Raw genomic sequence first — 13,793 nt, 5'->3', positions numbered from 1 at the left:
GGCACGAGGACGACTCATAATGCACGTGACTTCTGTCTGGCAGACCCTTGGGTGAGCAAACTTACAACCAATGAGGAATTCAGTGTTGCACGCCTAGATGGCGCGCCCGAAAGGTGATAACAGCAAAAGAGGTGAGAGATCCAAGTACGATGGGTAAATTCTATGTACTGCTACAATGCTGATACTAATAATGCATTAATCACTCTAGCGGACTCGCATCGCAAATATTAAACATTACGACATGACGCGAAACACGGGTATCTCATATAGCCGCCACACTCTCTCTTGCTCTTCCGCTATCCATCTTACTGAAGGCCATGATCCTCTCATGTTCAGTAGCTTCCTGCTCTTTGAATTTGGAAATAAGGTCCATCGTGCTTCGCCTCACACTGACCAAGCTTCGTTCCTCGCAAGCGCTGTCAACTTGATCCTTGAAGACGGAAGATTTCGCGCAGCTTCCATCGCTCAACTGACTCATCTGACTGACTCTGCGTGAGTGTTTCGGCAAGGTAGTAGGCATAGCTCGTGATTGCATAGATGCGCGCTTGCTGTCGAATGCAAGCCGGTTAGGATGACTAATGCCCTCGAGGACTCGGTTGGTATCTATACTTAGACGAGAACAAGTATCGAGGCAGTTCTCGTAGTAGACCGACCAAACGTGTGCACGATCACGTGCGTGCTCCGAATCAGCAGCGCCATCGCCAAATGCCATCTCGTTGAGGTTCGGCGCGGAGGAGTTACGACGCGGACGGAGTGTCGCCATGGAGTCGTCTGCTCGCAATCTGCCTTTAGATCTGGTGACCTTTATCAAAGGGTCTTTTTCCAGCGCCGATTTCTCATCCCCTGAATCCTGCGTGTCTTTATCTCTTATGTGCGGGCCACTCGTCCATACATGGGGCAAAAGCTCGAGTTCAGGGTGTTCTAGAATACCACCAGATGCGATAGAGCTGCGATGTCCTCGACCATGCCTTTGGAACTCTGTGCTCTGACTTCTGAACATCTTGGCATAGTTCTTCATGAGGGTTTTGCCAAACGTCATGGAGTTGCTCTTCGCAATGCGACCACTCCCAATCTTCCTCTTTTTCCTCTTCTCACCCGGCTGCAGTGGGGTAGATAGTCTTCGCTCTGTTGGGTCGACTAAATCCTCATCGTCTGTCGCCGAGGCAAATTTTATCGCCGCCTCAAGAGCAAAGTCGCGAGGCTGAACGTTATCTGCCTTACCTGCAGACGCGGTGCGGTCATGGCGCGTATGCGAAGGATAACTGCCCCAAGCCCCAATGATTTCTGTACCGTCGCCTTGTCGCTCGAATGCAGCCGCTACTTCTTGCCCAGCACTAGCATCATCGCGCCCCGTCCAAGCGCTACGTCGGGATACCAAGGTGAAAAGCCCATCAGATCGCTCGTCATCGGGTGTTTGAAGGGTCGGGCACAGTGTCGACACCCGCGTGCTCGACCCATCGTCAGCTCGGCTGGTTGGATCTAGTCCTTCAACGCTGACTCGTCTAACAGAAACGCTTGCGCTACGTTCGCGGAAGGGGCTCGCATGAATGGCAAGATCTCTGTTCTTGGGGAAGAAAAGAGATGCTTTCTCTTCTTGGTGAGCTTGCAACGCGCGATCCCATACATGATTGGCACCCTTATTCTTCCCGAGCGCGTCCTGTTGGACCTGCAAGCTTACCAATGATCGAGACGTACGACGTTCGTGATCAACAGACATCGCCAGCGTATCTGATGGACCATCCATAGCGGCTACTGAAGCTTCAGGATAAAGATTCGATTCACTCTGGCTGCGCAAATTCAGGCGCTTCGGATTCAGAAACTTGATGATGGATGCTGATTGCGTCATCTTTTTCTTTGGTGGAGATGGACCGAACTCTTCCCGAAATTTGGAGGTTTTGGTATCGGCAATGCTGTTGTTGCGTGCTAGTGGCACCGGCACGGCGAGGAATGAGGGTTCGATCGCGTTGCCGGTCACAGCTCCAAGGCCATTCACGCCATGTCGTTTGGCTGGTCTCGGTGTATCTTCGTTGTCTGTAGGAAAAGAAGCGGAATGTCGAGGCCGTCGTAGGTCAGAGGATGAGATACTGAAGGCTTGGTTTTCAGTGCTGGTACGCGACAAGTTCACCACGGATCCTCCATAGCTATCAGGTGGGCTCCGTGGTCGACTCGAATAGATAGAGGAAGTAACATCTGGCCGCATATCGAGGTCATAGGATAAGACATTGCCCCACTTGCTCGGTACTTTTGTGCTTGCAAAGCCAGAGCTCGATGTTTGCCGTTCATGGCGGGCAAGTTGTTGGTTTCGTGGCGGATTTCGGCTCTGGTCTGAAACAGTACGTTCCCGGAATATACGAGGTGACGTTGGGAGGTCTGGTGCGTCGGCAAGCTGATCCCAAGAAAGAAGAGAACCTGAGCGTAGATGGTGCGAGATGCGCATGCTGTAAAGATGAACAGAGCGACGTGGGTTGTCATCATCTCCATCTTCCTTTCCTTCTTCCGCTTTTCCGCCTTCTTTGGACGACGAGTTCTCACGGGGAGCGCCTCTAATAGATGTAGATGGCCTGGGGCTTGCAATGGAAGTAGGCTGCTGAACCCGGATCTCAACCATACGAGCAGAAAGAGTATCAAAGGGCTCAGATGCTCGTTGTGGCGATGCTGAGGCGGTGCTATCCTGCTTTTGGTGTCGACCATGGCTGTCTTTGAGATGTCCGTCTTTGCTCAAAGTGGTTGTAGATGCGTTGGGACTGAGATAACGTGGAGGCACGGGAAATTGTGAAAGACGAAGACTCGCATGCATAACCTCAGACCGTGGCATACCAGTAAGGTCGTGGCTGGTAAGGCTTGGTAGCCGTAACGGTGAGATTGGCGAAGGTTTCGGCAGACCCATGGATGTAGCCGAATGCGAGCGTCGCACTCTGCGATCTCGTTCACCAGATGTACTCGATCTTAGGTTCGGCGTGCTGAACACTTGACTAAAGCGGCTTGACAAAGGAACGGCCTGTGGCTTGTTGATACAGTAGGGGTAGAGATCGCGCTTGAGCTCGGCACTGGTGCAGCCTTTGGTAGAGGACTCAGGCGTGCATTTACTGTGGTCTATTAGCATGACGCGAAAAGTATACTCAAGTCTGCTAACCTTCCGGTGGTCGTCGTCCAGTCGACGCTGTGGATGCTCGGCCTCTTGCTTGGCGATTTCTTGCCCATGTTCTTTGCAATGTCGTCAAGGACTTCAGCGTCTGGATCATATCCTCCTTCGTCCGGCTTCTTGTCACTAAGTAGATCTTTGCGTAGCATGTCTTTAGTGATTTGAAGCTGCTGGTTCGGGCCGCCTTTCAGCTGCTTGACTACAGTGTCGGGGGTAGATGTGATGCATCTCTGCTTTGGCTGGTCGTGTACCGAGGGAGCACCGAAGACCTTCTTGGGAAGCTCTTTCGAAAATTTTCGTCTCATAAGGGAACGCATACTCGTCATATTGTGTAGACTGCGGATGCTATGCATTGAGGGGCGACTGAAGCGTGCACGCAGCGCCCGCATCGGCATAGCTCGATCTTCGTCGGAATCTTGTGCATTGTGGAAGATTTCATGGAGCTCATGGAGGTCTTCAGAACGGGCACTTGTGAATCGTGAGCTTGGTGAACTAGTGCCTTTGCGTAACAGTGGCCGGTTCACTGGTGTGGGCTGGCTGACGCGGGCGTTGGGCAGCTCAGGCGAACCTGAACGATCGTCCTGCTCCGCTGTACAGCACAGGTTGGTCGCCATGATGATGCGTTAGTGGAGGAAGGTTAGCTAGGCGGCTGTGTATGGACGTGTGCAGGTTTGTTGATGGCTGCGTCAGCCCACGTGGAGTGCTTGCCCAGCGTCTGAAGTTTAGAAAGAGGAGTCGTAATAGCACAGCTTTTGGGAGACAACATGAGCTAGGGATGAGGCTAATAATTGGAACAAATCTCAAATCATATGAGAATATCTTGTGCGTGACGAAGGGCGGACGTGATTGCGTGAGATGCAGAGTGTCTTTGGTAGTCGCGACTGCACCTGAAATCGTAGCCTCGTATGCTCGGGGAGGAGCGCTTCATTTCCTCGACCTAGCAGTTTCCTCATAGGAGTTTGACCCCGGGATGCTTCACGAGTATGATGCGGCCGAACTGATGTTTGAGCTCGATGTATCACCAGTTATATCGCACTGAGAAACTTGATAGATGTATCACGAATGCAGGTTCCACGCATGCACTTGGAACTCAGCCCATCATCTTTTTACCGCTGGCATCTTCGCTGTATAGGGCCTGGTCCTTTATCCAAGCAGCCACGCCTTCAGTACACAGTTCCCCTACTGTATCCCATTTGCCTGCGTTTGCTGCCTTTCTCACTCTTGTAGAGCTTACACCAACGCCCTTCTCAGCTTGCACCATGTTGATGTTGTTGCCCCAAGCAGGCTCAAAGCCAGCCTTCTCCTGATTGCCGTCTTTCAGGTCCTGCAGGTATTTCGCCTGTTCCTCTGTTGTACCAAATTCGTTGGACGATTCGTCGCTGGGGTCCGTCGGTCGCTGGGTTACGCGCAGTTTGTGCCCAGCGTCGAAGAAAGGCTTCAGCGCCGAGAGAGGCGGGTCATACTTGGGGTAGTATTTTGGGTTGCAGAAGCGGATTAAGGTGTCGTAGCCTACGAGATGGATGTGAATAGGTTTCGACGCGTAAAACGCGGGTGTAGTCTCGGCTATCGCAGCCGACTTGTCACTGTAATACGGCTCTTTGGTCAAGCCAATGTCTATTGACACGTTGGACACGTCATGTTCCACGGAAGGCGACGCGCTCTTTAAACTTCGCGACAGGTCCTCGGCAAATACCGTCATGAGAGCGATGCGCTGCACAAAGCTTGCAGGACTCGGTGCCTTGTCTGCATTGTGCGTGCTAAATAGTAGTAGTAGCCGACATGGGCTCTTTTCTAAAGGCGCGGATTGCTTCAGGGCCGACGTCGCTAGTGTGAGGTGGGCAATTGATGGCGGGTTGAAGGAAGAGTCGAGGATATAGAGCGTCTTCGGCTGTGTCGGCGTGTCGTTCACAGTCCGTACGACACGGAATTTGGCGGGGGATGATGTAAAAGAATGCAGCGCAGATTCCAGATCAGGTAATATCCCTCTCAAAGAGGCTATTCGTGATGCCATGTCAGTCATTGTCGTCGTTAATTGCGAAGCTTCAACCGCGACTCAGGAGCTCAAAGCGCGGGGGAGCTCTTGTCGCGTTCGGCACGTCATTCTTCTCATCCCTGTCTCTCACACCAACACCGACATCCCAGCACTCATGCAATCCTGACAGCATCAGATGTGCGACACACTTCATCACCTTAGTAGAAGCGCATAATTTTTATAGTATGGACATTGAGTTGCGGCATTGTAAACGTAACTACTGGAGCGATCAGAAGAGTATCTCAGCCGGCTTTGGCTCTCCCGCAACGGCTATGTACTGAGTAAAACAACAACGAACATAGAGGTACACCAAATTATCATCGTAGTCCCCGACGGTTCTCGCATCAACTTTGTGTTCTTTGCTGTCTCTTTGTCGACTTTTTCTTTCCACCTAGCAAACCACCACGGATGCTCACTTTGCACACCCCTCGCAACATAAAGTTCGCTGGAGACATCGCCGGGTCCCTCTTCATCCGCAGCATCATCAGCACTATCGCTACTACTGTCGTAGACCCAATCTTGACTACCTCGATCGCTGAAGCACAATACGTCTATCGCACGTCCTGGTCTGACCTTAGCATCCCAATCACCACCATCGATCCGCATATCTTCGTTGACGTCCCACAACTGGTCAACAAACAATACCTTCTTCAATCAGCACTTCCAACAGCGCACTAACGTTCTTCCATCTTGTAAAAGACCTGTAGACGAGATTTCTTTTGGAGGTGAAATGAGAATGTAGATGAGACATATATTTCGTGAGCCGCGGCAACTGAGTTCATGGGGGATGAGGTCATTTTGATATTCATCTACATCTACTAGTCTCACAAAGCGACCGTTGAGCACATAACCAGCATGAACGCAAACATCAAGGTATCTGGCATGCATCGCATCGCATCGCGAACTAAAAACGCCATGTCCCAAACACCAATCGCTGAACCTAGATCATCAAAGGATAAAAAAAATCTTGTAGCACCGAGAATGTTCGTCCTCATAACCATCGTCGTTACGACCGTCTACTCACCTACTCTCTCCTTACCCTTGACCAATGGACTGGGGCTCGCTCCACTTCCCATTCTCGCACTCCTGATACTAGTCTGTCTCGCCAAACTCGCAGAACTAGCCTTCGATCTAACCTTCATACTCTTGATCGAATTCGACGGGCTAGGTCTGGGACTTGTCCTAGGACTACTCCTGCTACTGTTCATCTGTTCGAACCTCCCTGCAAGATCTTTGACGCGACTAGCCTGCAAAGTATCATCCGCATCTCTGGTGGGAACAGACATGATACTAGCACCATCAGCAACATCTGCATTCACAACCCGCAATTTTGATTTGGGAACCGTGAACATGACTTGCACGACGCGGCGCTCGACGGCGGCTTCGACGTCCCAGTCTGCTTCGCTGGCGGGTGTGCACGGCCTCTCGTCTCCAAAAGATGGCCTGGGAACGCCGAGCTGGCCAGGCTTGATAGGCGTGTGAGGTGGTGGTAGGTCATCGTCACTGTTGATGTTGACGAGTAGGTTCCCTCGCTCTCTCCATTCTTGGCGTGCGCGTTCGCGTTCCGCCATGGCGATGTCTTCTGGTGCGCCCCAGTCGTCACCGGCTGTGCGTCGCCATGCTGGATCTTGCTCCTCTTCCAACCAGTCTTGTTTTCCTCTTCGGTTGCGCCAGAAGCTTGCATCAGAAGCTGCACGTTGGGGTGTTGACGATGTCGCGGGTAAGGAATATCTGTTACTGGATGGGGATGCGTTGACGGGTGAGATGGGATCATCTCTGTAGGGTTCGTGGAAGGCCATCGCTGTGGTCAGTGACCTCGTACGTTCAGCACTTGATACCGATCTTGTCAACACCTTGCGAACGCTTCCAAGCCAGCTCATCCTACGTTCCTTGGTCGCTGGGCGGGGAACAGTTGCCAAGTCTAATGCAAACGATGTTGCTGGTGTAGCTGTAGCAGCTCGACTATTGCTACGTTCCGTGTCGCGATGCGTAGTCGACTCAGATGAGCCGGTGTCGGGTCTAGGTCGTTCTGGGTTACCGCCCAGCAGTGCTTCGCCCTGTGCTTGCAGATGCGCGAAGGTTGATTGTGGGGTATGGAAGGAGTCGACTTCCTGCTGCCCGTTGTTTCTTAGGCTACTAAAGGATTGCGTTCGAGGATCATCTGGAGAATGTCGACCGGTCTCACTATTTCTGCTAGGCTTGTTATGAGTCGGACTTGCATCTGGTGTTCTGAATGGGTTGCCGCGTGTGGCAGTGTTCAACATGGGACCTGAACGCATGGAATTACTGCGCACGTCACCACCATTAGAAGACGTCCAAGACAGTGTACTCCTGTCGCTCAGGTTAGAGCTTGTGCGTTCTGAGCTCGATTTGTCAGGCGATAGCCTTCCTGCCATCATTGGCGGGTTCGCGTTCAGTTCATAGTTCTGGTGATTAGGCGAAGTGGGATTCGAATGGAGAGCATTCCTGTGTCCACTGCTACGACCAGGAGATTCTGTGAAGGGGTCAAGAACTGGAGCATTGTCAAATATAGCTGCCACAGTTCGTGGTCGAGTCTCGGTCATCTCCGGTTGCCTAGCTGGTGTGTTGTTGTTGTTGTTGTCGTGCGTCGATTCCTCATCAGGCTCTTCCTCCAATTCATCGATGGGATGTATTCTTCCTGGGCCCTGAGGTCTGCCCATAGCGTATTGAGGTCTGCCACTTAGGTTGCGTCGCAGCCCGCGCGTCGGACTTGGGATCTCTACGAGCAAGCCAGTCCTCTCTACATCTCCTCGGTTGGTCGCTTTCCAGCCTTGACCGCCCTGTGTGCCGGATGGAAAGTAGTACGGACCGTTTTGATCGACAAGGTAGTCCAGAGCGTCAGAGCGTCCGCCGCGGCCATCGAAGCATGCCGAGGTGTCCTCGGCGTTGTATCTGTGCGCAGTATAGGAGATTTCTTGCAGTTGCTTTTCACGAAGCTCCTTTCGCTTCTTTGAACGTCTTGTGTACCACATCCAGAGTGCGAACAAACCACATACAGCAGCCAGACCGATACCGATACCAACGCCCAAGCCTGCCTTTTGTCCGGTTGTAGACAACAGGCCGCTGTTCGCAGATTCGGACGGAGCTTGGGTGGCTGGAGGGGTGTAATCGGACATCCAGGAATTAGAAGTAACGTTGAGGAAGTAAGTTTGCGTGTTCGCCACTGACATGGTATCTCTTCGTCGCGCACTAGAGGAGGGAATGGAATAACCCCCGGTGATCATGAGTATACCGCCTGGCAGCATGGCCGCGCCATGGCCATAAAGACCAGCGTCATTCGGCAACCCAGCGCCAGTGGTAGATGGCACTGTCCACTGCCAGTTACCAATACCACCATAACCGTCTGCGACATTCAGTACAGCAAACTGAGGGTCTGCTGGTGTGTTGATGTCGCCCACCCAACCACCGACTACGATGATCTGTTGGCCATCTGGACTAAGCACAGCTGTATGACCGGAACGAGGATCGATGGAAGTAACGTCTGCTCGGATAGCCAAGTCTGTACGGGAAGTGTCGGGTTGCTCGACGCCAATGAAGGTCCAGCCCTGTTCTGGAAGGGAGAAGAGCGCTATCTGGGACATGTTGATGAAGGCGGCACTGGTGTGGCCTCCGATGAGGACAAAGTTTTGCTGTTGTATTTGCGTGCCATCACTTCGGTCGGAAAAGGTGGGCGGAAGACCAGTGATGGTGAACCCGGCTTCTGGTACAGGCGGTCCGCGGCTGGACGATACGTCAATGTCGTAGTTAAGAGGCACGCTCGCATCTACAGAAGGTTGTAAGGTGACCATGTAGTTGGAGTAATTGGCCGCCGATTGCCAGTCGCTCGCAGTGTCGTTTTGGTCAGGACACATGCCTCCGAAGAAGTATGCACCGGTGTTCGCAGCCTTTCCTCGTACGAGAGACGAGAACGTCATACCACCGCTGAGGAAGTTCGGGCCTATGATGGAAGTATGTGAACTCCCGATGACTGATACATCCTGCTTGCTCCAACTGCCCTTGACAACGTTCTCCGATGTATCTGGTACAAAGCTCCATAACTCTCCACCACTTGCACCCAAAGTGCAGTCGCCAGTGTATACAGTAAGGTTGCCGTCATGGTCGAGAACTGGGGTGAAAGCGCGCGGGGCATTGTCGTCGAGGAAGGGCAGCGTGGCGTACAACGTATTGTAGGGTAAACTCGACGCTTTGACCTGGGACGATAGATCGATGGTGCTCAGGGCGAATTGTGTGGGAGATTGGGACGACGGACGGAAAACATATAGGGTGTCGTTACTTTGGAGAAGGCGTGTAGGGTTGTAGGGCATCTGGGCTACGGCGACGGAGAGGAGCAGCGAGGCTGGAAGCAATGAGAGCCACTGCATTCGCCTTTCGAAAGACATGCTCAAGGCGGGCTCGGTGGTGGTTCTTCTAGACGCGCGAGGAGAACCTTCACCTCGAATGCCGGAATAGACGTCCCATGAACAGCGGGTGTTGGGATTTGCGGGAACGGGTAGTACAGAACAAACGACAATACAGCTGCAGTCAGTTGGAGATGTGCACAGAAGTCGAGAGGTGGGCTCAGATCTGCGGTTCATGCACGGGACCGTCGAGATGGCTGGCTATCGGGGTCTGTCAACAGAGGCCCAGCCCGCGAGCCCTCGGACCAAGTTGCGCAATGCGCTACCATGGCGCTTGTTTCTCCGTGAAAACGTGCTGGTGGCGTGCACCGGTCCAATCAGTGGTTGATGCCATCATCGAGGACTGCGCATGGGACGCGTCTGGCCCTGATTTCCCACGCCAAGCTAGTTAGTAAACAGGGTCGCTCGGGGCAACGGCTTTTATGGCTTGCCCATGATGATAGCATGTGAAGATATAGTTGTCGCCAAAGTCCGATTTGGACAATGCGTCCGTTCTTGAAGGATTCTATCCACAGCCAAATGCAAGCTGTCGTGACATGGCACGTTGGGTGTGCTGCATGATTCTGGAGTTGGAATGATGGGGAGGTTGGTAGAAGGTCGGTATGACAGCATGAGCGAAGCTCCCCCCACCTTACCGTTGGGGTCCCAGCTTCCGCACGCAAAATCGATGCCACTACCTGCCACCCGCTTGTGTTTCAGATAAACGACCCGATCAGCTGAGAATGACTGCTAGGTACATGATCTCTCGGGCCTTTGGGAGGACGAAGTTCTAGAAATCAAGGTGATGTCGGGCCTTTCGTCTGATTATGTAGATCCGCACATGCCATTCGACGCGTCCAGACCACCACCACCACGTTATCTCACCTCTCGGCCTGTCTCAACACACTTGCACATGCGCAAACTTATGAACACTTGTCTTGGAGCGACACTGACATGGTTTGCATTCAGCTCATTCAAGATGAGGTCGTCTACTCTAAAGCACAGAGCTCTTGCTCTGTCAAATCCACCACGCGACAATCGTCACAGATGATTCCCCAAATAAAATAAAACGCCAAAGTCAGCCCTTTTGCTGCTTGTGATGAACGCCGATGTTGAGATCGTTCATGCACCGATCCTCAATCCTTTTTGCACCGCCAAACGACCCATGATGCAGGTTGAACTTTTGGGTATCATAACTAGTCATTACACACATTACAAAGCAGCATGTTGATATGCTGCTTGAAGTGACTGCGTTGATGAAACGCAGTCAAAAGGATATGCCAAATGGCAAAGAGCCTAAGAAGAGTACTTCTCGCGGTAGAACTTGGCGGCGTTGACCATGTTGACAAGCGCGGCCTTGGTCTCCTTCCACTGGCGGGTCTTGAGACCACAGTCGGGGTTGACCCAGAGCTGCTCGGGCTTGAGGTAGGTCAGCATCTCAGAGATGCGGTCCTTGATCTCCTGCTCCGAAGGAACACGAGGGGAGTGGATGTCGTAGACACCAGGACCAATGTGGCGGGGGTAGGCCTTGTCCTCGAAGACCTTGAGGAGCTTGGCGTCGCTCTTGCTGTTCTCGATGGAGAGAACATCAGCGTCGAGAGCGGCGATGGCGTGGAAGAAGTCCTGGAACTCGGAGTAGCAGAAGTGGGAGTGGATCTGGGTAGAGTCCTGGACACCAGCGCACGCAAGCTTGAAAGAGTCGACAGCCCATGAGAGGTACTTCTCACGCTCAGTGCCAGCACGGAGAGGGAGACCCTCACGGAGAGCGGGCTCGTCGACCTGGATGACGTAGATGCCAGCAGCCTCAAGGTCAACAACCTCGTCACGGAGGGCGAGAGCAAGCTGTTGGGCCTGGACCGACTGGTGGACATCGTCACGGGGGAAAGACCATCGGAGGCAGGTGATGGGTCCAGTAAGCATACCCTTCATGGGCTTCTTGGCAACCGAGGCGGCGTACTTGGACTCCTTGACGGTCATAGGAGCAGGGCGGGAGATGTCACCGACGATAATCGGGGGACGGACGCAGCGAGATCCGTAAGACTGGACCCAACCCTTGGTGGTGAAGACATAACCGTCAAGGCGCTCACCAAAGTACTGCACCATGTCGTTACGCTCGGGCTCACCGTGGACGTAGACGTCAAGGCCAAGCTCATCTTGGATCTTGACAACCTCCTCAATCTCCTTCTCAATAAACTTCTCGTACTCCTCAGCAGTGATCTCACCCTTAGTAAACTTGTTACGCGAGATACGGATCTCCTTGGTCTGGGGGAAAGATCCGATGGTGGTGGTAGGGAAGGTAGGAAGGCTGAGGTGCTTCTTCTGCTGAGCGTAACGCTCGGGGAAGGCAGACTTGCGCTCATGTTGCTCGGGAGTGACGCTAGCCTGGCGGTCCTTGACAGCCTTGTTGTTGGTGCGCTCAGATGAGGCGCGAGCCTGCATCGACTTGGCGTTGGCCTCAAGAACCTCGCGGACAGCAGCTGGGCCGTCGTTGACAGCCTTGGCAATGACAACAACCTCAGAGACCTTCTGGACAGCGAAGGAGAACCAGTCTTTGACCTCCTCAGGCAGCTTCTTCTCGCTGTCGAGAGAGTGGGGAGTGTGGAGAAGGGAGCTGGAGGTGGCAACGAGGACACGGTCCTTGCCGAGCTTCTGGACAGCAGTCTCAACAAGCTCGATGGCGTTCTTGAAGTTGGTCTTCCAGATGTTACGGCCATCGACGACACCGACGGAGAGAACCTGGTTGGAGCCAAGCTTGCCAATGACGCCCTCGAGCTGCTCGGGGTTCCTGACAAGGTCGATGTGGATACCAGCAACACCCTGGAGGCTGGGGAAGACCTCGAAGTTGTGAACAACGTCACCGAAGTAGGTGGCGAGGACAAGCTTGGGCAGGTTGCTGCCGACGAGCTTCTCGTATGCGGGCTTGAAAGCGTCCTTGACCTTCTGGGGCAGGTCGTAGACGAGGACAGGCTCGTCAATCTGGACGTATTCGGCACCAGCCTCCTTCAGCTTCTGGAGGAGCTCAACGTATACCGGCAGCAGCTTCTCGAGGAGAGAAATGGGGTCGACGGACTGGCCACGGTCGGCCTTACCGAGAGCGAGGAAGGAGACAGGTCCAATGAGGACGGGGCGGGTGGTGATGCCAGCCTCCTTAGCCTCGAGGAACTCAGCGACGGGCTTGGGGTTCTCGGCGAGCTTGAAGGTCTGGTTGTCTTGGAGGGTAGGCTTGACGTAGTGGTAGTTTGAGTCGAACCACTTGACCATCTCCTGTAGTGGGGTTAGATCATGTTGATAACCACAAGACTGCTGGAGCTTACCAGAGAGGGAACGTCGACACCATCCTTCTGGTGGCCACGGCCCATGGCAAAGTACTCATCGAGCTTGTGCAGCGAGTGCTTGGAGTAGCGCTCTGGGATAGCCTGGTATTGTTAGCTGACTGCTGTCAATATTGGGAATGATGTGTGCTTACGTTGAAGAGCTGGATGTGGTCGAGAAGGTGGTCGTAGAAAGCGAAGTCGTTGCTGGGAATGACATCGACACCAGCATCCTTCTGGATCTTCCAGTGCTCCAATCGCAGACGCTTGCCCTCCTTGATCAGGTCATCGCGGGAGAGCTTGTCAGCCCAGTAGGCCTCGTTGGCCTTCTTGAGCTCACGGTCCGCACCCATGCGGGGGAAACCGAGTACTGATGAGTGTACCATTGTGATGTGGTAGTCCAATGCGGACAACTGTGATGAATTGGGGGAAGAAAGGTAGATTGTGGAAGAGGGGAGGAGGAGAGTAGAGGGGGAGGGGAAGGTGGGATGTAGGAGGAGGAAGAATGATAGCGGATGGTGTGCTTTATGTTTTTTGCTGGCGTATGCAGCAGCGTCGCGGGGTTGGCGCCAGGCTCGCTCCGATTCGACGACAGCTTCACCGCCTTCAACCTTATTCTGCAACGGCGAGAACAATCCGCCCGTTCGTGAGGGCTTCCCTCTACCAACGTCGTGTGGAGCGACTGATTTCTTTCTACTTTAGCGCTCCCATGCCCACAGCTATCTGGCACTAGCGTTACTAACGCTAACTTTTGCCCAAACCGACATCGGCGGAGGGGCTCTCGGAGTCTTGGCGGTGATAAGATTGCGCAACATCATCCACGTCTGGTGGGTTTTCGGATGATGCCGTGGCACAGAGACCCGGCCATGGCTACACGGCTGTACGATCCTTTCCAGGCCGGGCTCCAGGTA

General features: G+C 53.4%; 4 protein-coding genes across 4 annotated transcripts; all 4 read right to left on the bottom strand.

The window, feature by feature from the left end:
• Positions 1-262: 262 nt before the first annotated feature.
• On the bottom strand, positions 263-3,756 carry ALTATR162_LOCUS187 (uncharacterized protein; the record flags this gene model as incomplete). The annotated part of the gene is made up of 2 exons (XM_043307780.1): positions 263-3,086; positions 3,134-3,756. 2 exons carry the CDS (start codon positions 3,754-3,756, stop codon positions 263-265), a joined length of 3,447 nt encoding a protein of 1,148 aa, XP_043163715.1.
• Positions 3,757-4,232: 476 nt separating this feature from the next.
• On the bottom strand, positions 4,233-5,162 carry ALTATR162_LOCUS186 (uncharacterized protein; the record flags this gene model as incomplete). Its single annotated transcript, XM_043307779.1, has 1 exon — positions 4,233-5,162. One exon carries the CDS (start codon positions 5,160-5,162, stop codon positions 4,233-4,235), a length of 930 nt encoding a protein of 309 aa, XP_043163714.1.
• Positions 5,163-6,190: 1,028 nt separating this feature from the next.
• Positions 6,191-9,574, bottom strand: ALTATR162_LOCUS185 (uncharacterized protein; the record flags this gene model as incomplete). Its single annotated transcript, XM_043307778.1, has 1 exon — positions 6,191-9,574. One exon carries the CDS (start codon positions 9,572-9,574, stop codon positions 6,191-6,193), a length of 3,384 nt encoding a protein of 1,127 aa, XP_043163713.1.
• Positions 9,575-10,867: 1,293 nt separating this feature from the next.
• Positions 10,868-13,268, bottom strand: ALTATR162_LOCUS184 (uncharacterized protein; the record flags this gene model as incomplete). The annotated part of the gene is made up of 3 exons (XM_043307777.1): positions 10,868-12,835; positions 12,886-12,987; positions 13,038-13,268. 3 exons carry the CDS (start codon positions 13,266-13,268, stop codon positions 10,868-10,870), a joined length of 2,301 nt encoding a protein of 766 aa, XP_043163712.1.
• Between the last annotated feature and the right edge of the window lie 525 nt (positions 13,269-13,793).

Source organism: Alternaria atra (genome assembly GCF_907166805.1).
Source record: "Alternaria atra isolate CS162 genome assembly, contig: 19, whole genome shotgun sequence".
Classification (NCBI taxonomy): Eukaryota; Fungi; Ascomycota; class Dothideomycetes; order Pleosporales; family Pleosporaceae; genus Alternaria; species Alternaria atra.
The sequence above is the reverse complement of the archived record's forward strand: the minus strand, read 5'-3'. Positions and strand labels throughout refer to the sequence as shown.